This window comes from Vulpes lagopus, chromosome 3 (genome assembly GCF_018345385.1).
Source record: "Vulpes lagopus strain Blue_001 chromosome 3, ASM1834538v1, whole genome shotgun sequence".
Classification (NCBI taxonomy): domain Eukaryota; kingdom Metazoa; phylum Chordata; class Mammalia; order Carnivora; family Canidae; genus Vulpes; species Vulpes lagopus.
In genome coordinates this window covers 132,199,371-132,222,008 of record NC_054826.1, presented here as the reverse complement: position 1 = coordinate 132,222,008, position 22,638 = coordinate 132,199,371, and the positions used below count along the sequence as shown (strand labels likewise).

Here is a 22,638-nt window from a genome sequence, read left to right as displayed (position 1 = left end):
TCTTTGCAATTAGCAATAACTCTGATAGATGATACTGTGGTATCATGTAAATATACTATTCCCCAAATCCCTTTAACTTAATAGCTTCTACATTAGCTGATGATCCCAGGACTCAGATACTGATTTTGAAACATCACTACCCTAGGCAGTAAAAGGAAATACAGTTGGTTACAGATTTGAGAGCAGGTACAAGTGACCATGGGACATCATTTTTTAAAAAAGAAAAGAAACAGAAGAGCTCAGAAACAAATACAGAGATGTCAAAAGAACAAAAGAGGATTTTCAATTCTAGTTATAACAGAGTAGTTTTTCAGATTCACCCTACAAATAAAATTAGCTATTAAAATAAGAATAAAATACATGAAATCATTGTTTGAGAGTAATCAATGGAAACAAGACTAGGATCCCTGAGAGAAGAAAAGTGTAGAGATAAGCACTACATTTCACTCTGGTTTTGTTTAATTTTTTTTTTTAACTTTAGGCCATTTGACAATTTTCAGCATGAAAGAATAGGGTCCAACCAGAAAATAGGAGTGTTACTGAACTGAAGACAAAAGTTGGAACTCAAGGATGCCAATGTGCCAGATACTTGAGCAAAATCTGAAATAGAGGTAATACTAATGAAATGAGTCCAAAAGACTCTCTGCAGTTTTCCATTGAGGTATTGCCAATTCTAACGCTGCACCAAATGAGATATCACAAAAACCAGCAGAAAAGAGCAGGTGGAAGGCTAAAGATCTAGGGATAGACTTTAGCTGGGTCATAAAGGTGAAGTTCAGACCCAACAAGGTGAGGTGAGACACCTTGGTAACCACTCTAGACTTTCAGATAAAACCCACAAAAGGAAAAAAAAAAAACCCACAAAAGGTTATGTCTAGCAGCGAGGGCCATACTCTACGAGTAAGTACCTTGGGGAAAGGCCAGAGCTAAAATAAATCATCCCTAACAGATCTAAAACCAACCTTCAATAGATTTAAGTTGGTCTGCCTATACTGTAGCTACCTACAGGAAGAAAGGTTAGCCCTATTTGGAGAAAAATAACATCATCCAGAGTTTACAATTTTTCCCACAAAATGCTCATTATTCAATCTAAAATAATGAGGCATGATAAAAATAAAATAAAAAACAGGATCAAATAACTGATGAGAAATATTGAAATAATGAATACACCTAATTCAAAAGGAGACCCAAAAAGAGAGAGAGATAAAAGAAAATGAAAAATGGAAGCAATAAGATGTAGCACTTTAATATGTGGTCTCCACTTAAATGCAACTGTAACACTACTTTAAAATATAAATATAACTAAATGTTAATTAAAAGACAAAATAATCACATGGGATTTTTTTTAAAGATCTAACTATGTGCTTTTCAGAATGGACACACTATATATAAGGACACATAAAGATTGAAAGTAAAAAGATGCTCTAAAAAATTATACCAAGTGAACATTAACCAAAAGAAAGTTACTGTAACTACATTAATATCAGACAAAGTAGACTTTTTAAAGCAAAAACAAATATTACCAGCAATAAAGAGGACACATTTCATAATAAAAATCAGTACTAAGTTTTAATATACATAATACTATAGCTTCAAATATAGAAAGAAAAATAGACTAAATTAAAAGAGAGTTAAATAAATCCACCATCATGGTTAGAGATTTAAACACACCTCTGTCAGTAACTAATAGAAAAAAGCAGATTAAAAAAATCAGCAAGGATATAAAACATTTGATTAACACTTCACTAAATTACTTTATAGAATACATATATAGGACACTAAGTACAACTTCAAAATCCTCTTTCTTTTCAAGTATACAGTGAACATTCACCAAAATTGACCATATCTGGGCCAGTAAGACAGATCTCAATAAATTTCAAAGAATAGAAATCCTATAGAGTACATTCTCTTTTTGCAGTGCAATTAGACTACAAGTTCAATATCAGAAAGATCATTGGAAAAATCCCCAAATGTTTGTAAATATATTTCTAAATAACCAGTGAGTCAGAAAGAAATCACAATGGAAATTTGGATGATATTTTGAAATGAATGATAATGCAAATATTATCAGTTTATGGAATATAAGTAAAGCAGTACTTAGAGAAATACTCAGAAATCGGAATTGGTATATCAAAAAAGAAAAAATATTTTAAATCAATTATATTAAACAGGAGTCAGCAACCTTTTGCTGTAATAGGCCAGATAGTAAATATTTTAAGCTTTGTGGGCCACATGGTCTCTAGCAACTACTCAAGTCTACCATTGTAGCATGAAAATAGCTGTAGATAGTACAGAAATAAATAGCCTGACTGTGTTCCAATTACATTTTACTTACACACGTGGGTGGTGGGTAAGATTTGGCCTGCGAGGCATAGTTTGGCAACCCCAGATCTAAACTTTGAACCTAAGAAACTAAACAAAAAAACAAGCAAAAAAAGAGGATAAAAATAACAAAAATAAGAACAGAAAACAATGAAACAGAACACGAATGTACAATATAGGAAAATCAACAAAACCAAAAGATGAATAAAAACGATAAACCCCAAATAAACTGATTAAGAAAAACAAAAATAACAAATTGCTAATATCAGAAAATAAAAAGGAGACTTCACTGTAAAACCTACAGTCATTATTAAAGGCATATTAAAAGGACACTATTAATGATGTTATGCTATTAGGCTTGAACAATTTAGATGAAATGGATAGATTCTTTAAAAAGCACAATACCTCAAAATTGATGGAATAATAGGAAACCTGAACAATCCATACCTTTTAAAGAACTAGAAACTGTTATTAAAATATAGAACAGGGAAAAAAAACCACCTTCCATCAAAAATATCCAGGCAAAATTGGCTTCACTGGTGAGTTCTCCCGAATATTTAAGGAAAAAAAATTCTAGCTATACACAAATTCATCCGAAGACTAGAAAAAGAGGGAACATTTTCTAACTATCTTTATGGAGCAAATGTAGCATTAATACAAAAACTTGACAGAAACATTACAGGAAGGAACATTACAAGCAACAAAATTCTCATGAATATAATATAAAAATCCTATTCAGAATATTATCAAGCAAATCCAACATTATACAAAATGGTAATGCAACATGACCAAGTGAAACTTATTCCATGATTTCAAAGTTGCTTTAACACTTGAAAATCATTCAGAAAAAAAAGGAGAAAATAATAGTATTATTTTGAGGCAGAAAAAGCATTTAATAAAATTCAACACCTATTCATGATTTTTTTAACACTTTGCACAAACTAGGAATAGAGGAGAACTCCCTTAGTCACACAAAGGGTATATTCCAAAAACCTACAACATCATACTCAATGGTAAAATATTGGAACAGTTTTCTTCGGAGGAGGAATGAGATAAAGATGTCCACTCTTACCATTATCATTATAGCATTGTACTGGAGCTCCTAATGAGTGATATGAAGCAAGAAAAGGAGGTAAAAAGTATAAAAGCTGGAAAGGAAGAAACTTTTTCCTATTCACAGAAGCCATGGCTGTGTACATATCAAATCAAAAGGAAAAAAAATTGCCTGGGTGGCTCAGTCGGTTGAGCACCCAATTCTTGATTTCAGCTCTGGTCATGAACTCAGGGTCAGGGGATTGAGCCCTGTGTTAGGCTCTGGGCTCAGCACAGTTGGTTTGGGATTCTCTCTCTCCCTCTCCTTTTGCCCCTCCCCCCATTCATGCTTGCTCTTTCTCTCTAAAATAAATAAATTATTTAAAATGAGCATTAAAAGTGTTCAATATTATTAGTCATTGATAAATAAAAAGCCACAGTGAAATTTTATTGCACAATTATCAGAATGTCTAAATTAAAAGACTGACAATAACAAGTGTTAACAAAGATGCAGAGCAACTGGAACTCTTACACATTGTCATTATAGTACAAACTGAAATAAACACTTTGGAAAACCAATTTGGCAGTATCTACTAAAACTGGATGTGCATTTACCCTATAATCCAAAAATTCTTTTCTTGATATAGATATGAGTGAAATAAGAAAGAAATAAGTGCTTGTTTTCCACAGTATTGTGCTGAGCATTTTATAATGCATATAAATGTCAAATCACTATGTTGCACCTGAAACTAATATACTATACTTCAATTTAAAAAATAAATTTTAAAATATTGCAATGGATTAAGTGTGGTATTTGTGTAAAGAAATACTATACACCAAAGAAGATAATTACATGCAATAAACAAAGATGATTTTCCAAAACAGTACATAGTTTTCAAGAATAGCCAAACTAGGGGCACCTGGGCGGCTCAGTTGGCTCAGTGTCTAACTCTCGACTTCAGTTCAGGTCATGAACTCAGGGTCGTGAGATTGCGCTATGCCTCGGGCTCTGCACTGAGTGTTGAGCTTGCTTAAGATTCTCTCTCTCCCTCTCCCTCTGCCCCTCCTCCCTGCTCACATACTCTCTTTAAAGAAAAAATAAATAAAAATAAAGAAATAAAGAAAGAAAAAATAGGCAAACTAATAAATGGTGATTAAAGTCAGAATAATAGCTACCTTGGGGTGAGGGTGTTTATTGATTGGGAAAGGTATGAGGGAGCCTTCTGGAGCACTGGAAATGTCTATGTCTTGACATTGGTGGTAGTTTTATGGAGATATATATGATATATATATAATATATATATAATGGAGATATATACGATATATAATATATATATAATTATATATAATATATGTACATATATATATAATCTTTCTTTTCTGAGTTCAATAGATAATTTTTCCTAATAATCAGCAAATACTTTGGGGTTTTTTTTAAGATTTTATTTATTCATGAGAGACACAGAGAGAGAGGCAGAGGCACAGACAGAGAGAGAAACAGGATCCATGGCGGGAGCCCAACGTGGGACTCGCGCCCTGGACTGAGGGCGGCACTAAACCGCTGAGCCACCTGGGCTGCACTTTAAGTTATTTTTAAGTGAAACAGAATCACTGCATCTCAGCTTGCAAAAGACTTTTAACAGTCATTTAGATAGGTATCTAAATTTTGAATCCCTCATTATCACAGTCTTATGAACTCTAGTTCACAAAAAGACTGGACCCCTCCAGTGTGAAAACATTCATTGTATCACCCAAGGTGGTAAATAAATAGCATCATTCCCACTCATATAAGAACAATTTCCTAATTTCGTCTTTTTAAAAGAGGCAGCACTGAATGATGGAAATGAGGAGGGTTTTTAAGACATTCTTCAGAACAGAAAGTTAAAAAAAAAAAAAAAGTTCCTAAATCACATAGAGCTTTTTACACTGCCATCCTCCTCACAAAAACTCACCTTGAACCTGCATGCGAGTTCTCACTAGGTGCAGGGGGTAGCTGATAAACTGACCACAAAAGTTAGAGAAGGCATTATATCCAATCAAAGTCAGCAACCCAGGGCCTTCTGTATCAGTGTTTAGTAAATAATGAGTCTTCAAAAGCTGACGGAGAACAAAGTAATAATATGCTTTAACAACTATTAAAGAAGAACCAAAATAATAAAATGCTAATATCTTTTCTCACAATAGGCATAGACTCCTACATTATAGAAAAGAATATAAAATGCAGAATGCAGTCATCCATGACAAAGTAATAAGATCTATAGGACATTTTTGAGCTGCCAATTTTTAGTGTAATTCAGTTACAGTTAGTAAAGCCTTACCCCCAATATTTCCAGGGCTCAAATTATCTAAATATTACCTCTTTTCCTAAGTGCCATCCTAGCAACTAGAATTATTCAGAGAATAATCAAACCAGAGATCAGAGAACCTTAGTGATGGGAACTCACTATCCACTCAACTATGAGAGCCCTGATCACCTAATCTTTAGGGAGGTTTATTGTGTCAAACTGCACAATACCCCTTTAACAGCAATATTTCTGTTTCAGGACTCCTCTATACTCTTAAAAGTTGTTGAGAACACCAAAAAGTTTTTGTTTCTATGGGTTATATCTATCAATATTATCTATTGTGTTAGATATTAAAACAGAAAAATTATAAACACAAGAAACACATTAAATAGCCATAAGAGCACTGATGTCATCACAAACCATACAGCCTTTGGAAAACTCTCATAAGAGATTAAGAGTGACAAGAGTAAATGGTGATTTCATATGCTATGAAAATAGTTTAGAATACAGCTAACCATGACTGAGAAAACACACACCCATGCTGATTGGTCTCATTTTAAATTCATGATCATAAAATCTTAAGTGGATCCATGGTTTTTCACTGAAATGATACCGTATTTTCCTTGACCATTCACTCTCCCAACATACCAGCATCATTCTTTCAAGTGAACAACTACATCCTCCATTGTCCTAGAACTTCCGACACTAGCTGATCTTAAAATTCATATGAAAATGTAAGGGATCCAGCATAGCCAAAGCAATGCTTAGGAAAGAACAAGGTTAAATAATTTACACTTTGATTTTAAAACTGACTACAGACCTCCACCAACCAAGCCAGTGTGATACATAAGCATAGACATACAGATCAATGAAGTAAAATTCAGGAGTCCAGAAATAAACTCTTTCATGATGGCCAACTGATTCAACAAGGGTGCCAAGTACTTTCCACGGCCTGCAAGGCTCTGCTAAATGTCGTTCTCTGACCTCACCTCCTACTAACCCTCGGTTTCCTCCACTGCAGCTACACAGGCACATTCCCACCCCGTTCTCTCTGTAGATTTATACATGGCTCACCCTCTCCATTTCTTTGTTCTTTGCTCAAAATTCACCTTCTCAGGAGGACCTTCCAGACCATGATATTGAAAATTTCAGTCCCTAATGCTACCTATTCTGCTTTCCTGTTCTGTTTCTCTCTATAACCCTTATCACTAAGGCATTATATGTTTAAATAATTTATTGTCTGTCTCCCAGTTGAAGAATGTTGAGATCCCCAGTGACAGGACTTTCTGTCTCTCTTGTTTGGTGCACCTAGAACAGAGCTTCGTACATGCAACTCAATCATTATTTGTTTACTGAATAAATCCTCATTTTTAAGGTGAGAGAATCCAGGCCCAGAGAGGTTAAGAAAACCGTGGAGCCAGAATTAGAACTCAAGCAGTCCGAGTCCACAATTCTAATTGCTATCCTAACCGCTGATGAGAATTAAAAAGTTTGCTGGGGGTGGAAGGTCCCAGGAATTACCAAATAGAGAGGGATTTGGGTAAGAAAGTCCATGCCTGATGGTCTATCAGAATCAGCTATAGAGAATGACCAAAGTGAAACTGGGCAATATTAACCTAGAAAAAAAGTCATTATTTCTCATACGTAGCCCCCCAAAAACTTACATTCTCCTCTTACTTTTTTTAAAGCTGTAGTTAATTGTATTTATATTTTTTATTTAAATTCATGTTAGTTAACATACAGTGTAGTAATACTTTCGGGAGTAGAATTTAGTGATTTGTCACTTACATATACCCCCAGTGCTCATCCAGTAATTGCCCTCCTTAATGCCCATCACCCTTTTATCCTGTCCCCCCATTCACCTCCCCTCCAGCAACTCCCATTTTGTTCTCTATACTTAAGTATCTTTTATGGTTTGCCTCCCTCTCTGTTTTTATCCTATTTTATTTTTTTCTTCCCTTCACCTATGTTCATGTTTTGTTTCTTAAATTCCAAATATGAGTGAAATCATATGGCATTTGTTTTTCTCTGATGGATTTCCTTTGCTTAGCATATTACACCCTAATTCCATCCACATTGTTGCTAATGGCAAGATTTCATTCTTTTTGATCACTGAGTAATATTCCATTGTATATATTTGTGTGATATATATATATACATATATATATATCACATCTTTCTTTTTAAAATATTTTATTTATTATTTGAAAGAGAAGGAAAGAGCACAAGAGGGGGGAGGGACAGAAGGAAATGGAGAAGCAGGCTTCCCACTGAGCAGGGAGCCCAACATGGGAGTCAATCCCAGGACCCTGACATCATGACTTGAGCTGAAGGCTGATGTTTAGCCAACTGAAGCACCCAGGCTCCCCTATACCACATCTTCTTTATCCATTGATCTGTCAATGGCTATTTGGGCTCTTTCCATAATTTGGCTATTGTTGATAGTGCTGCTTTAAACCTGTGGGGTGCATGTGCCCCTTCAAATCAGCATTTTTTTACCCAGTGGATACATACCTACTAGTGCAATTGCTGGGTCATAGGGTTCTATTTTTAACTCGAGGAACCTTCAGCATGAAATGTTTTTCCATTTCTTTGTGTCTTCCTCAGCTTCTTTCATAAGTGTTCAATGGTTTTCACCTTACAGATCTTTTACCTCTTTAGTTAGGTTTATTCCTAGGTATCTTATGGTTTTTGGTGTAATTATAAATGGGACTCATTCCTTGATTTCTCTTTCTGCTGCTTCATTATTTGTATATAGAAATGCAACAAATTTCTGTACATCGATTTTATATACTACAACTTTGCTGAATTCATAAATCAGTTCTAGCAACTTTCTGGTGGAGTCTTTTGGGTTTTCTATAAAGAGTATCATGTCATCTGCAAAGAGTGAAATTTTGTCTTTTTCCTTATGGATTTGGATACCTTTTATTCCTTTTTGTTGTCTGATTGCTGAGACTAGGACTTCCAGTACAATGTGGAACAAGTGGTGAGAGTGGACATCCCTGTGTTTTTGACTTTAGGGAAAAAGCTGTCAGTTTTTCCTATTGAGAATGATATTAGCTGTGGACCTTTTGTATGTCCTTTATGATGTTGAGGTATGTTCCTTCTATCCCTACTTTGAGGGTTTTTATCAAGAAAGGATGCTGTATTTTGTCAAATGCTTTTTCTGCATCTACTGAGAGGATCACATGGTTCTTATGCTTTTTTTTATTAATGTAGTGTATCACATTGATTGATTTGCAGATGTTGAACCACTCCTGTAGCCCAGGAATAAATCCCACTTGATCATAGTGGATAATCCTTTTAGTATACTGTTGGATTCAATTATCTTGTTGAGAATTTTTTCATCCATGTTCATCAAGGATATTGGTCTATATAATGGGCTCTTTGGTTTCAGAATCAAGGTAATGCTGGCCTCATAGAATGAGTTTGGAAATTTCCCTTCCATTTCTATTTTTTTGGAACAGCTTCAGAAGAATAGGTACTCATTCTTCAGATGTTTGGTAGAGTTCCTCTGGGAAACCATTGGCCCTCGACTGGTTTGTTGGGAGATTTTTGATTAGTGATTCCATTTCTTTGCTGGCTATGAGTCTGTTCAAATTGTCTATTTATTCCTGTTTCAGTTTCAGCAGTTTATATATTTCTAGGAATTATCCATTTCTTCCAGATTGCCCAATTTGTTGGCATAGTACTCATAATATTCTAATTGTTTGTATTTCTGTGGTGTTGGTTGTGATCTCTCCTCTTTCATTTGTGATTTGATTTATTTGTGTCCTTTCTCTTCACTTTTTTGATAAGTCTGGCTAGGGATTTATCAATTTGGTTAATTCTTTCAAAGAACCAGCCCCTCCTTTAGTTGATCTGTTTTACTGTTGTTGTTTTTTTTTTTTTAATTTCTATATCATTTATTTCTGCTCCAATCTTAATTATTTCCCTTCTTCTGCTGGTTTTCAGCTTTATTTCTTATTCTTTTTCTGGCTCCTTTAGTTGTAAGGCTAGGTTATATATTTGAGATTTTTCTTGCTTTTTGAGGAAGGCCTGTATTGCTATATATTTCTATCTTTTGACTGCCTTTGCTGCATCCCAAAGGTTTGGACTGTCCTATTTTCATTTTCATTTGCTTTCATGTATTTTTTATTTCTTCTTTAATTTTTATTTTCTTCTTTAATTTTCTGGTTAACCGATTCATTCTTTAGTAGAATGTCCTTTAACTTCCATGTATTTGTGGTTTTTCCAAATTTGCTCTTGTGGTTGACTTCAAGTTTCATGGCGTTGTGGTCTGAAAATATGCATGGTATGACCTTAGTCACCTTAGTCTTTTGTACCCATTGAGGCTTGATTTGTGAGCCAGTGTGTGATCTGTTCTGGAGAATGTTCCACATGCACTCAAAAAGAATGTGTATTCTGCTGCTTTAGGATGAAATGCTCTGAATATGTCTGTGAAATCCACCTGGCCCAGTGTGTCATTCAAAGCCATTGTTTCCTTATATATGATTTTCTGCTTAGGTAATCTGTTCACTGCTGTGATGAGGGGTGAATGGCCCCTACTATTATTGTATTATTATCAATGCACTTTAAGTTTGTTAGTAATAGGTTTACATATTTGGCTGTTCCCAAGTTGGGCAGTCAGAACTTCCCTTATAAAGATGCTCCTGCCAGGCACAGGGGCCTGGGGTTTGTTGTAAGGGACTCCAGACTCCACTGGAGGTGCTGTGTTTCTCCCTGAAGTCTGACAGAGACAAATCAGACTTCTGATGCCAGAAAGAAAAAAAAAGCAAAATAATGTCATGCAATCTCCTTGGTAGTCTAGAGGTCAGAAGAGAGGTTAAAAAACAGATCTGCAAGTAAGTGGTATACCAGCTATCTTGAAACCCAGCAATAGATGGAGTCATCAAAGGACAGTGGGTAGTGTGCAGGGAGAGAAGAGGGGAGGTTGAGATCAACACTCAGAGAAAACTACTATGTAATCCTGAAGAAGAGGAACCAGCAAAACAAACTGTAAAAGTTGTGTTTCTAATAACTCTGCCTTAAATTTATAATTTGATAAAAAATTTTTAAGTTGTACTATAATTTCAGAACGAATAAATCTGTTTTTAAGTCCATCATGGAAATAAACTCACCTCATAAATAGTAAAATCTATGCCTACATATGGTATGACAGCCAGAAGACTAGGGACACAGCCTTTGTAAAAGCCTGTAACCCTTTCAAATTTCCAAATCTTCCTGGCACAATCCAAAATCCCAGAGTACTGCCCAGTTCTACTCACGGCCAAATTAGTTTTTAAAACCTGAATGTGAAAGAAGATAATATTGTAAGGTCATTGATCAGTTATCTAACCCACAGCATTACCATAAATTGACCCATTATTATGGAATTAAAAAAGAAAAGAATCTTAGGTTATATTATATTTTTAATGACAGTATATATATATATATATATATATATATATATATATATATTCCTACTGTTTCCTGGAATATTTTAGTTTTCCATAGGAATATTTTACAAATGCAGTGTTTAAGTGCTTTTACTAAATTTCTTAATTTAACTTCATAGAAAGATAGAGTGAATTCAGCTATGTTTTCTTTTTGTCCAAATTATAAGATCATACCTGCAGCTATTATACTGTAACTTAGATAAGGAACCCAAAATAAAAAAAGAAGCTCTCACAACCCCTCACCCCAAATTTAGTGTCCTAAGAAACTGATATTAGGATTTCACAAACAGCTACACACACACACACATATATATATATACGTACACAGGGAAAGTATAAGAAAAGATCAACAGAATTTTAGATGGTATCATCAGGAATTGCAATATTTATCAAATAAGAGTTATAGAAGGAGGGAGACCTCCAGGGAAGACAGAGGAGCAGGAGGATCTTAAGCTCACCTTGTCCCACAAATAAAACTGGAAAAAACCCAGAAAACACCAGAAGACCAGCAGAACAGACTCTCCACAAATAAATGGAGAGAAGAGACATCATGAAAGAGAGTGGGAAGGGCAGGACTGTTCAAGGGCCAGGGGGCAAGGTGGGCAGTAGAGGGAAAGCATCCCAGGCATAGGCATCCCACACAAGAAGACAAATTCCCATATTTGGCTTTGAAAATCAGAGGGGTCAAATTTTGTAGTTCTTACAATCCGCAGGGCAGCGGGCTCGGCTTAGGAGATCCCGGAGAGGGTAGCCCTGGTGGCGCAGTGGTTTAGCGCCGCCTGCAGCCCAGGGTGTGATCCTGGAGACCCAGGATTGAGTCCCACATCAGGCTTCCTGCATGGGGCCTGCTTCTCCCTCTGCCTGTGTCTCTGCCTCTCTCTTGCTCTCTCTGAATGAATAAATAAATAAATCTTTTTTAAAAATGTAAAAAAAAAAAGACCTTAAAGAGGGGCACCTGGGTGGCTCAGTGGTTGAGCATCTGCCTTTGGCTCAGGTCATGATTTCAGGACCCTGGGATGGAGTCCCACATTGGGCTCACTCTACTGCCTATGTCTCTGCCTTTCTCTTTCTCTGTCTCTCATGAATAAATAAATAAAATCTTTAAAAAAAAAAAAAGACATTAAAGAAATGATCATAAAGATATTCATTGGACTTAAGAGTAGAGGACCTCAGTGAGACTATTAACAAAGAGATAGAAAACATTAAAAAAAAACAGAGATGAAGAACTTAATATATGAAATTAAAAAATACACTAGGTGGGATAAATAGTAGATAAAAGGAAGAAGAAGAGATCAGCAACCTGAAGGACAAAGTAATGGAAATAAATCAAGCTGAAAAGAACAGAGAAAAATAACAATAAAAAATGAAAGTAGACTAAGGGAGCTTAGCAATACCATCAAGCATAATAACATTCACATTATAGGGATCCCAGAAAAAGAAAAAAAAATGGGGGTCAGAAAATTCACTTGATGAAATAAAGGCTGAAAACTTCCCGAATCTGAGGAAGGAAACAAATCCAGATCAGGAAGCACAGAGAGATCCAGCAAAATCAACCAGAGGAGGTCCACACCAAGACACATAGTAATTAAAATTAAAAAGAGAATTTTAAAAACGGCAAGAAAAAAAAAAACAGTCATATACAAGGGAAGCCCCATAAGACTATCAGCTGATTTTTCAGCAAAAACTTTGTGGGTGAGAAGGGAGTAGTATTATATATTCAAAATGCTATAAGACAAAACCTTCAGCTAAGAATACTCAATCCAAAAAAATCAAAAGAATACTTAATCCAGCAAAGCTATTGTTCAGAATAAAAGGAGACATTAAGAGTTTCCCAGACAAAGGTTAAAGAAATTCATCACCACTAAACCAGTCTTATGAGAAATGTTAAAGGGGACCCTGACTGGAAAGGAAAGACCATAAGCAGGAGCACAAAAGACAGGACAGACAAAAGTAGTAAAATTAAGTATATCTATAAAAATCAGTCAAGGGAAGGGACACCTGGCTCAGTGGTTAAGCGTCTGCCTTGGGCTCAGGGCATGATCCTGGGGTTCTGGGATTGAGTCTCGCATGGGGCTCCCTGCATGGACTCTGCTTCTCCCTCTGCCTGTGTCTCTGCTTCTTTCTCTCTCTGTGTCTCTCATGAATAAATAAACAAAATCTTAAAAAAAAAAATCAGTCAAGGGATTCACATAAAAAAGGGTGTAAAGTATGACACCATATACCTAAAATATGGGGGGAGAGGAGTACAGAAAGGACTTAAATTTAAGGGACCATCATCTTAATATAGACTGCTATATGCAGAAGATGTTATACACAAACCTAACCACTAATCAAAAACTGGAAATAAATAAGTAAAAAAATAGAGAAACAAATCCAAATATATCACTAAAGAAACCAAACAGAATCATGAGACAAGAGAGCAAGAGAAGAAAAAAACAGAGAACTACAAAAACAATCATAAAACAAGTAACAAAATGACAATAAGTTCTCATCTATCAATAATTACTTTGAATGTAAATGGACTAAATGTTCCAATCAAAAAAACACAGGGTTATGGAATGGATAAGAAAGCAAGACTCGTCTATATGCTGATTACAATTCAGACCTAAAGACACATGCAGATTAAAAGAGAAGGGATGGAAAAACACTTATCATGAAAATGGAGGTGAGAAGAAACCCAGGATAGCAGTATTTATATTGGACAAAATAAACATTAAAACAAAGACTGTAACAAGAGACAAAGAAAGACACCATATAGGGAAATAATCCTACAAGAAGACATCACAATTGTATATATTTATGCACCCAACATGGGAGCAGCCAAATACATGAAGCAGATATTAACAAACATAAAGGAGCTAATCAATAGTAATACAATAATATAGGGGACTTTAGCACCCCACTTACATCAATGGATAGGTCATCCAAACAGAAAATTAACGTGAAAACAGTGGGGTTGAATGACACATTGGACCAGATGGATCTAACAGATATTCAGAACATTCCATCCTAGAACAATGGAATACACATTCTTTTCAAGTGCACATGAAGCATTCTCCAAAATAGATTAGGCCCAAAACAAGGCTCAACAAATTCAAAAAGATCAAAGACATACCCTATATCTTTTCCTACCATAGTACTATGAAACTAGAAGTCAACCACAAGAAAAAATCTGGAAAGAATATAAATACATGGAGGTTAAACAATATGCTATTAAACAATGAATGGATCAACCAGAGAAATCAAGGAGGAAACCAAAAATACATGGAGACAAACAAAAATGAAAAAAAAAAAATGATCCAAAATTCTTGGGATACAGCAAAAGCTGTGCGAAGAGGGAATTTTAGGGGTGCCTTGTGGCTCTCATGAATAAATGGCTCAGTCAAGCTTCTGCCTTCAGCTCAGGCCATGATCCCAGGATCCTGGGTCAAGTCCAGTGTCAGGCTCCTTGCTCAGTGGGGAGCCTGCTTCTCCCTCTGCCTGCCACTCCCCCCCCCCCAACACTTGTGATGTGTCTCTCTCTGACAAATAAATACAATCTTTTTTAAAAAGAAGGAATTTTATAAATTTACAGGCCTACCTCAACAAGCAAGAAAAATATTAAATAAACAACCTAACCTTACACCTACAGGAGTTAGAAAAGGAATAACAAACAAAACCTAAAAACAATAGTAGGAAGGAAATAATAAAGATTAGGACAGAAATAGACAAATTAGAAACTAAAGAAATAATGGAACAGGTCAATAAAACCAGAAGTTGGTTCTTGCAAAGAAATTATAAACCCTTAGCCAGACTCATAAAAAAAGAAAATAGAAAGCTCAAATAAAAATATCAGAAATGAAAGAGGAGAAATAACAACCAATACCACAGAAATGCAACTATAAGAGAATATTATGAGCAATTAAATGCAAATAAACTAGACAACCTAGAAGAAATGGATAAATTCCTAGAAATGTATAACCTCCCAAAACTAAATCAGGAAGAAATAAAAAATTGAACAGACCCATTACCAGCAATGAAACTGAATCAGTAATCAAAAAATCCCAACAAACAAAGTCTAGGACTATATGGCTTCAGAAGTGAATGCTACCAAACATTTAAAAAAGAATTAACATCTAATCTTCTCAAACTATTCCAAATACTAAAGAGGAAGGAAAGCTTCCAAATTAATTCTGTGAGGCCTACATTACCCTGTTACCAAAACGAGACAAAGACACGACAAAAAAGAAAACTACAGGCCAACATCTCTGATGAACATAGATGCAAAATCCTCAACCAAATATTATCAAACTGAATCCAACAATACATAAAAAATCATTCACTGTGATCAAGTGGAATTTATTCTGGGGGTGCAAGCATGGTTTGATACTTGTAAATCAATCAATGTGATACATCACATCAAGAGAAAGGATAAAAAATAACTGTATGATCATTTCAATAGATACAAACAAAGCATTTGACAAAGTACAACATCCATTTATGATAAAAACCCTCAACGAAGTAGGTTTACAGGGAATATATCTCAAAATAACAAAGGCCATGAAAGGCTATGAAAATTTTCACTAAAATTATACTCAATTATGGAAAAACTGAGGGCTTTTCCCCTAAGATCAAGAACAACATAAGGATATCCACGATCATCACTTTTATTCAACATAGTATTGGAAGTCCTAACCAAGCAATCAGATAAGAAAAGGAAATAAAAGTCATCCAAAGCAGTAAGGAAGAAGTAAAACCTTCACTATTTGCGGATGGCATGATACTATATACAGAAAACCCTAACGACACCACTAAAAAACTACTCGAACTGATAAATGAATTCATAAAGTTGCAGGATAAAAAAAGAAAAATATAATCCAAAATTTAATAGTAAAAAATTTCCCAGGACCACAAAAATGCCAACTTTTTCATTGGAAAAAAAAACAAAATGAACTAATACAAAGAAAAGAATCCAAATCTGTACAAGTCATGGGTGCAATTTCAGAAGAATAATGATTAAGAGAAAATCTTAAAAGCTTCCAGATTATTAGAATTAATAAGAGTAATGTAGAGTCATTGGATAGAAGTGAAAATCCAAGAGTTTTCATGTATACTAGCAATAAATATTAGCAAAATGTAATGGAATACATTAATGGCAACAAATATCACAAAGTATCTAGTAATATAAAAGCCTCATAATGTGTAAGACCTCTATAAGAAAATTATAAACCTTATCAAAGAATATAACAGAAGATCTAAATAGAGAGAGATACCTCCTCCCTGAACAAAAAGATTCGGTATCACAATTGCCATTTCTTCCCAAATTCATTCAGTACAATTAGAGTCAAAAATCTCAACTGGCTTTTTTTTTCATCTTTTGTTTTTAAAGAAACATGTTCAGATGGAAGGGAAAATGCAAAAAAAGAACAGTAATAGAAACATCAGCTTAAACATCACAGCTCTGATGATATTGCCCTGGCAATAAGTTTTCCCTACTCAATGTCATTACTACTAATTGTAAGAGAATTGTGGTTCATTTGAAAAAAATAGCCATAATTTTCATTAAAGTTAGCAATTAAATCACCTTCTTTCAACCACACTTACCTCCAAGGGGTAAATAAAAGATTGTGCAGTAGCACCAGCCAAAGAAGCAGAAGCAAATTGCTCAAAAGTTTCTAATTTGGTTCCTTCAGAAGAAAGAAACTTCTTATACTGTATTAATAAGAGTTCAAAGGTATGTTAATACTCAGAAGTCCAAGAGGGCATACAAATTTATTTAGTATCAATGAATACGTGGGCATTTACTCCATAATTAAAAACCATAATGCACCTTACCAAGGACGTATATATAGTCATGCCCTTTAGATAGGAGGCTCCAACCTTAACAGTAGAGACTTCAGCTTGTATGTCTTTGTCTAGAATAAAATCTGGTATCTAGCAGACATCCAACAAGTGTTGATTATGATAAGGAATTCATATAATGGAATGCAAACCACTGAGATGGAAACAAGCGAGCTTCCTATGCAGTAAATTCTAGTGGCAACTTTATTTAATTTGTGATGTCATGAAGCAACATAATATCACAAACAAACCTAGGACTTGATCTTGGCTAGGTCACTTACTGAGTAATCCAGGACAAGTTATTCTCTATAACTGTTTTTTCATCTGGAAAATGAAGTTAAGTACCTTGTCCAAACCAGTCACCATTATATCTGCAGTCCCTACTTTGTAGGATTCTTGTGAATATTAAACACAATAATACACACATGTAACATGCTTGCCACATAGCAACTGAGGAAACAGTCATTATTACTGCATAATGATAATAAAATTTTCCTTAAGGAATGGATTTCAGTAGAGTATTTCCTTGATTTTTACTTTGGTCCGTATATTAGCTTGTTGTTCCAAGCCAGTCAGTACATCCCATTACTTGATATTGAGTAGTTCAAGGACTGATAAATGACACAACCTGGACCAGTGAGACCCAAGGAAATGTTTCAGGAAGACCTCCCAAAAGAAGTTTCCTTGTTCTTCTGAGAGAACTACAAAGAGAGTCAGATGTCTTCCCACTACTCACAAAGAAACATGAACCCCTGAAAGCCTCTGGCAGTCATCTTTCAATTCCAAAAAGAGTCTTAGGATAAAGAACTCAGTGGAAGTCAGAGAGAAGAGATGGGGTGGGAAGGAGTCGTTGGTAACACTGTTGAGCTGAGAGATAAAGCTTCATCGGAAGTCTACCCTATTTCTAAATGTGAGAAAATAAATTCAATTTATTATATGTACCAGCTTGGGTCACACTTTCTATTATTTATGACCTTTTAAAGATTCCTAGCTAATATGGACACCTCAAGCTTCACATGCTCAAAACTAAATATACACACCAGGTGCCCCCGACTCCAAAATCTTGTGATCTTCCTAAAGGGCAAATGTTATTTACTAAAAAAGTAGACTGTGAATGGTTCCCCTGGGGATTTGTGATGTGGCAGTCCTGCCCAAGTGTCCCCATTGTAATAAATGGCCCCAGTTGAACAAACTAGAAATTTCAGTATCATCTGTGACATCCCTCTCTCTCTTACACTCCACAAACAATTATAACAAAATCTTACCTACTTCTTAAATATCTGTGGAATCCGTCCACTTGTCTCTCCCCACTGACTGACATCACTCTCATCTCTCACCTGGGTTACTGCATATTGTCCCAACCAGACTCCCTACATATACTTTTGCCTCTCTTCCTTTGCCTGTCTGCCTCTTCAATCTCATCTTTAACCACAATCACCACACTAGTCTTAGGGGGCTTCTTTTAACACCTCAAACACACCTTGCTCTTTTGCCTCCAGGGCTTTAAACATGTCGTTCCCCCTGTGTGAAATATTCTTTTCTCTGTCTTTCAATTGGAAATTTTCCACTTACCCTTTGTGTTTCAGCCTAAATGTTACCTCCTTGAGGAGGCCATCCCTAGCCCCCAAACCTAGTTTGAATTCCTCTGTAGACCTTTCCCACAGTACCCTGTATTATGCTTTATGTAGTGCTTGGGACCACTGTTTCTTGGATGCTTATGATGTGCCAAGCTATTTGCAGAGTAGATATTGTAGTTTCTACATTTTACAGATGAGCCAAATGAAGTTCAGAGATGTTATGGGAACTTATCCAAGTCCACACAGTTAGAACGGGGCAAACACAAGTCTGTGGTCTCTAAAGCCTGCTGCTGTCCATTGCTTCATTTGTTCTCCCTCAATTCAACCATATTTCTGTTGGAAGTCAGTGAACTTAATATACTACTGTTAAGTTTCCATGTAGAAGCCCAAACCAATTACCTAAACTAGCTTTTATTGAGGAAATATTAAAAGAAGAAATTTGTTTTAAAAACAGCATTAAAGGGGATCCCTGGGTGGCGCAGCGATTTGGCGCCTGCCTTTGGCCCAGGGCGCGATCCTGGAGACCCGGGATCGAATCCCATGTCGGGCTCCCGGTGCATGGAGCCTGCTTCTCCCTCTGCCTGTGTCTCTGCCTCTCTCTCTCTGTGTGTGACTATCATAAATAAAACAAAAACAACAACAAAAAAAAAAAAAAAAAAAAAAAAAAACAGCATTAAAGGGCAGCCCAGGTGGCTCAGTAGTTTAGTGCTGCCTTCAGCACAGGGTGTGATCCTGGAGACCTGGGATCGAGTCCCATGTCAGGCTCCCTGCATGGAGCCTGCTTCTCCCTCTGCCTTTGTCTCTGCCTTTCTCTCTCTCTGTCTCTCATGAATAAATAAATAAAAACTTAAAAAAAAAACAGCATTAAAATAACAGCATTATAATTTTAAAATAATAATAACAGGATACCTGTGTGGCTCAGTCAGTCAAGCATCTGACTCTTGGTTTTGGCTCAAGTCATGATCTTGGGGTCATGGGATAGAGCCCCACATCAGATTCTGTGCTCAATGTGGAATCTGCCAAAGATTCTCTCTCTCTCTCTCTCTCTCTGCCCCTCCCCCAATCATGCTTTCTCTCTCTCAAATAAATAAATAAAATCTAAAAAAATATATAAAATAAATATAAATTAAAATAATGTTTTAATATATACAAACAACTGTTTGCCTTTGTTTTATAATAATTTGAAGTCAATTTTTCAAAAATAAAATTGAATAACTTTTCCTTGTTAATAAATGTCATAGTTATAGCTTTACCTGTTCATATGACCAGACCTTAACAGCTGTTTCAGGAGCAATCTTGAGAACATGCACACCATTTCCTCTCCACAGAGAAATGACTCCACCCTCTTTGACCATCTCTATGAAATGGTTTATCATCTTCACATTCTTTGCTTCTAAACTCTGAGCCTTGAAAAGGAAAGGAAGGATTCTGAAAATGGACAATATGATTTGAAGAACTTTGAAAACTGTATATTGCAATTTTCATGTGGGCAGGAAAGAGTTAAAATTCCCCAGCTATTGAAAGTCTCTCCTATTGGGGAAGTAGCAGCTGTTCTGGTGATTAGACAGCTTTGGAAGCAGGTTTACTTGGATCCTTGCACTATAGCTTATGAAGGGGGATACTTTACACATGGAACACAGATAAACATGCCATAGACATGATTGCTTTGTTTCCTGTTCCTCAAGGGGATGGACAAATGGCTCTTCCATCATGAAAAGATTGAATCAGAAGAATCAAAGAAATAACATTCCTGAGAAGTTAAACCACTGAAACTCAGAGAATGTATTGCTAATAAGGGGCTATGAAGCCTTTAACAAATGTAATCAGTATGGTCAGTGTGAGCAGAGGAAGAATAGAATCTGACTAATTTTGTGGCCAAAAGACCTGAGAACTTTCTCCAAGGCATACACTGGAAGACAAATACTCAATTTAGCCTTCAGAGAACAACAGAGAGTATGTCCTGTACATTGAATATATTGCATTTGGCATAAGAAAGATTAAGCCCAGAACAATGCAATTTGGTATGCGAGTAAAAATAACAGAAGAAAAAAAAGACAAATTCAACAAATATAGTTTAGTAAAAGAAGATGCAAAAGTGGTCTTAAAATAAGAGGCATTAAAGAGGAATTTAGAGGCACCTGGCTGGCTCAGTCAGTGGAGCATAAGACCCTTGATCTCAGGGTTGTGAGTTCAAGACCCATGCTGGGGGTAGAAGTTACTTAATAAATAAAAGTGTTAAAAAATAATAAGGGGCTCTTTGTTTTTAGGGGACTGGGCAGGCAGCCCTTGCAGCACAATAGTGAATATTTAATAAATGTGTAGGGAATCAGCAGGATTCCTGCAATACATATATGAAGAAGAAAGGAAGGGGCAGGGGGGACTGACTAAATTTTTTTTTAATTTTGAAAAAGAAGAACCAGAATGAGGATAATCACCAAGTCACTTGCAGTTAGAAGACAACTGCCAACTCTCTATTGAGGAGAGACAGACATTTAAACTCAAAATGATAACTGTATTATACAGTCACAATAATAAGTATATTTGCTTTAATTGTACAATAAATCTGTATTAGGAGGCCTAATAGCCAATATATAAAATAAGGAAATAATTCTGCACTGGCTGATTCACAAGCACTAAGCTAAGCCCTTGTGTATACCCACCACCTATACCACCAGTCACTCTGACTCCAAGGAGTCCAAGGTGGGCTCTACTTTGAAGAGGTACTTGCCCCAGGGACCACTAACCAGTCTACATATCTGCCTTCTCTTGTGTCATCCCTGGGCCCCTTCGTGAAAAGCAAGTTCAGACCAAGACAGAAGAGGCAGCACCCCTACTGATGGCATTTCCACCTTGACAGGCAAATGCTAGGTATCCATTTGACTCCAGAGGCTATGACAGCCCACCACCAGCGAGTACACTCCAAAAGTTACCTCTCATACTCTCATCTTTACTGGTACTGTAGCCTCTGTGACATTACTTCATCTATACAGATTGTTAAATATGTTTTAAATCATTCTTCCTATAAATCATAATGTAATTTGGGTTTTCTCAAGTATCCTCCTGTAAGTAACATAAAATGGTGTATCAATTAAGGAGTGCTATGTAACAAAACACTCTACAAAACTCAGTGGCTTGAAACAATGAACATTTCATTTGCTTATGATTCCATGGATTAGCAATTTGGACTGGGTTCAGCTAGCGGTTCTTTTGCTATTCTTCCCTGAGCTACTGTGTAGCTATAGTCATCTGGCAGTTTGACAAGGACTGGTTGGTCCAAGATAGCTGTAGGCATATGGCTGGTGGTTGATATTACTAGCTGAACCTCTCTCTCTATGCAGTTTCTTATTTTCAAGAAGGTTAGTCCAGACTTCTTTACTTGATGGTCTAAGCAGCCATGAGCAAAAGCTGCAAGACCTCTTGAAGTTTAGGCTTCCAAATCCCACAACATCCCTCAATAAAGCTGGTCCAGATTCAAGGAATGGTAAAAAATAAACTCCACCTCTTGATGGGAGGAGTAGCAAAGTCATATTGCAAAGGATGGGAAGAATTATGGACTCTGTCTTTGCAAACAATCTGCCACAAGGAGGTATGGCACTAGATCCATAGAGAAAGAAATACAGCTCTAACATACCAGCTGGCTTTACAATAAATAATATTTATATCATCATAAGAATGTAAATGCTACTTATTAATTTTAAACATTTAAAATCACCCTATGACAAAACTGTGAGGATGTAAATATGATTGTAGATCAGAATGTAATGTTAACAACCTTGATAGTGTTGAAAGGTATAGATATAATTCAACTCTCTCCTATGTTGCCAGAAATGCCATTAGTAAGGCATTAGTATAATAAGAAAATACATAAGTGACAGGATTCATTCCAGTATTTAGATCCTCTGGAAAGTCTGATTATTATCTCTCTTACGAGCAAATCTTTTTAAAATAATATTACCTGATGTTGGTAAGGATACAGGGAAACAATTAACATCACACATTGCTAGGAAAATGCAAATTGATATTATCTTTCTAGGAGGAAATATGACAATCTATCAAAAACCTTAAGATATGTTTAGAATTCCACTTGTGGTAATGGCAAACTAGTAATTAGGAATGAAATTGCCACTAAGGATAACTGAAAAAGTTGATAAAATATATAAAGTT

The 22,638-nt window shown here is 35.8% G+C and overlaps 1 protein-coding gene across 1 annotated transcript in view; it reads right to left on the bottom strand.

The window, feature by feature from the left end:
- The window catches only part of LOC121487129 (calcium-binding mitochondrial carrier protein SCaMC-1-like), a 45,430-nt gene that overhangs the window by 2,498 nt on the left and 20,294 nt on the right, over nt 1-22,638 (bottom strand). The window contains exons 6-9 of the mRNA XM_041748571.1: nt 19,728-19,880; nt 16,661-16,768; nt 10,760-10,927; nt 5,307-5,451 (exon numbers count right to left, since the gene is read on the bottom strand). Of these exons, the coding sequence (XP_041604505.1) occupies nt 5,307-5,451; nt 10,760-10,927; nt 16,661-16,768; nt 19,728-19,880 (574 nt within the window). The remainder of the gene's footprint in view (nt 1-5,306; nt 5,452-10,759; nt 10,928-16,660; nt 16,769-19,727; nt 19,881-22,638) is intronic.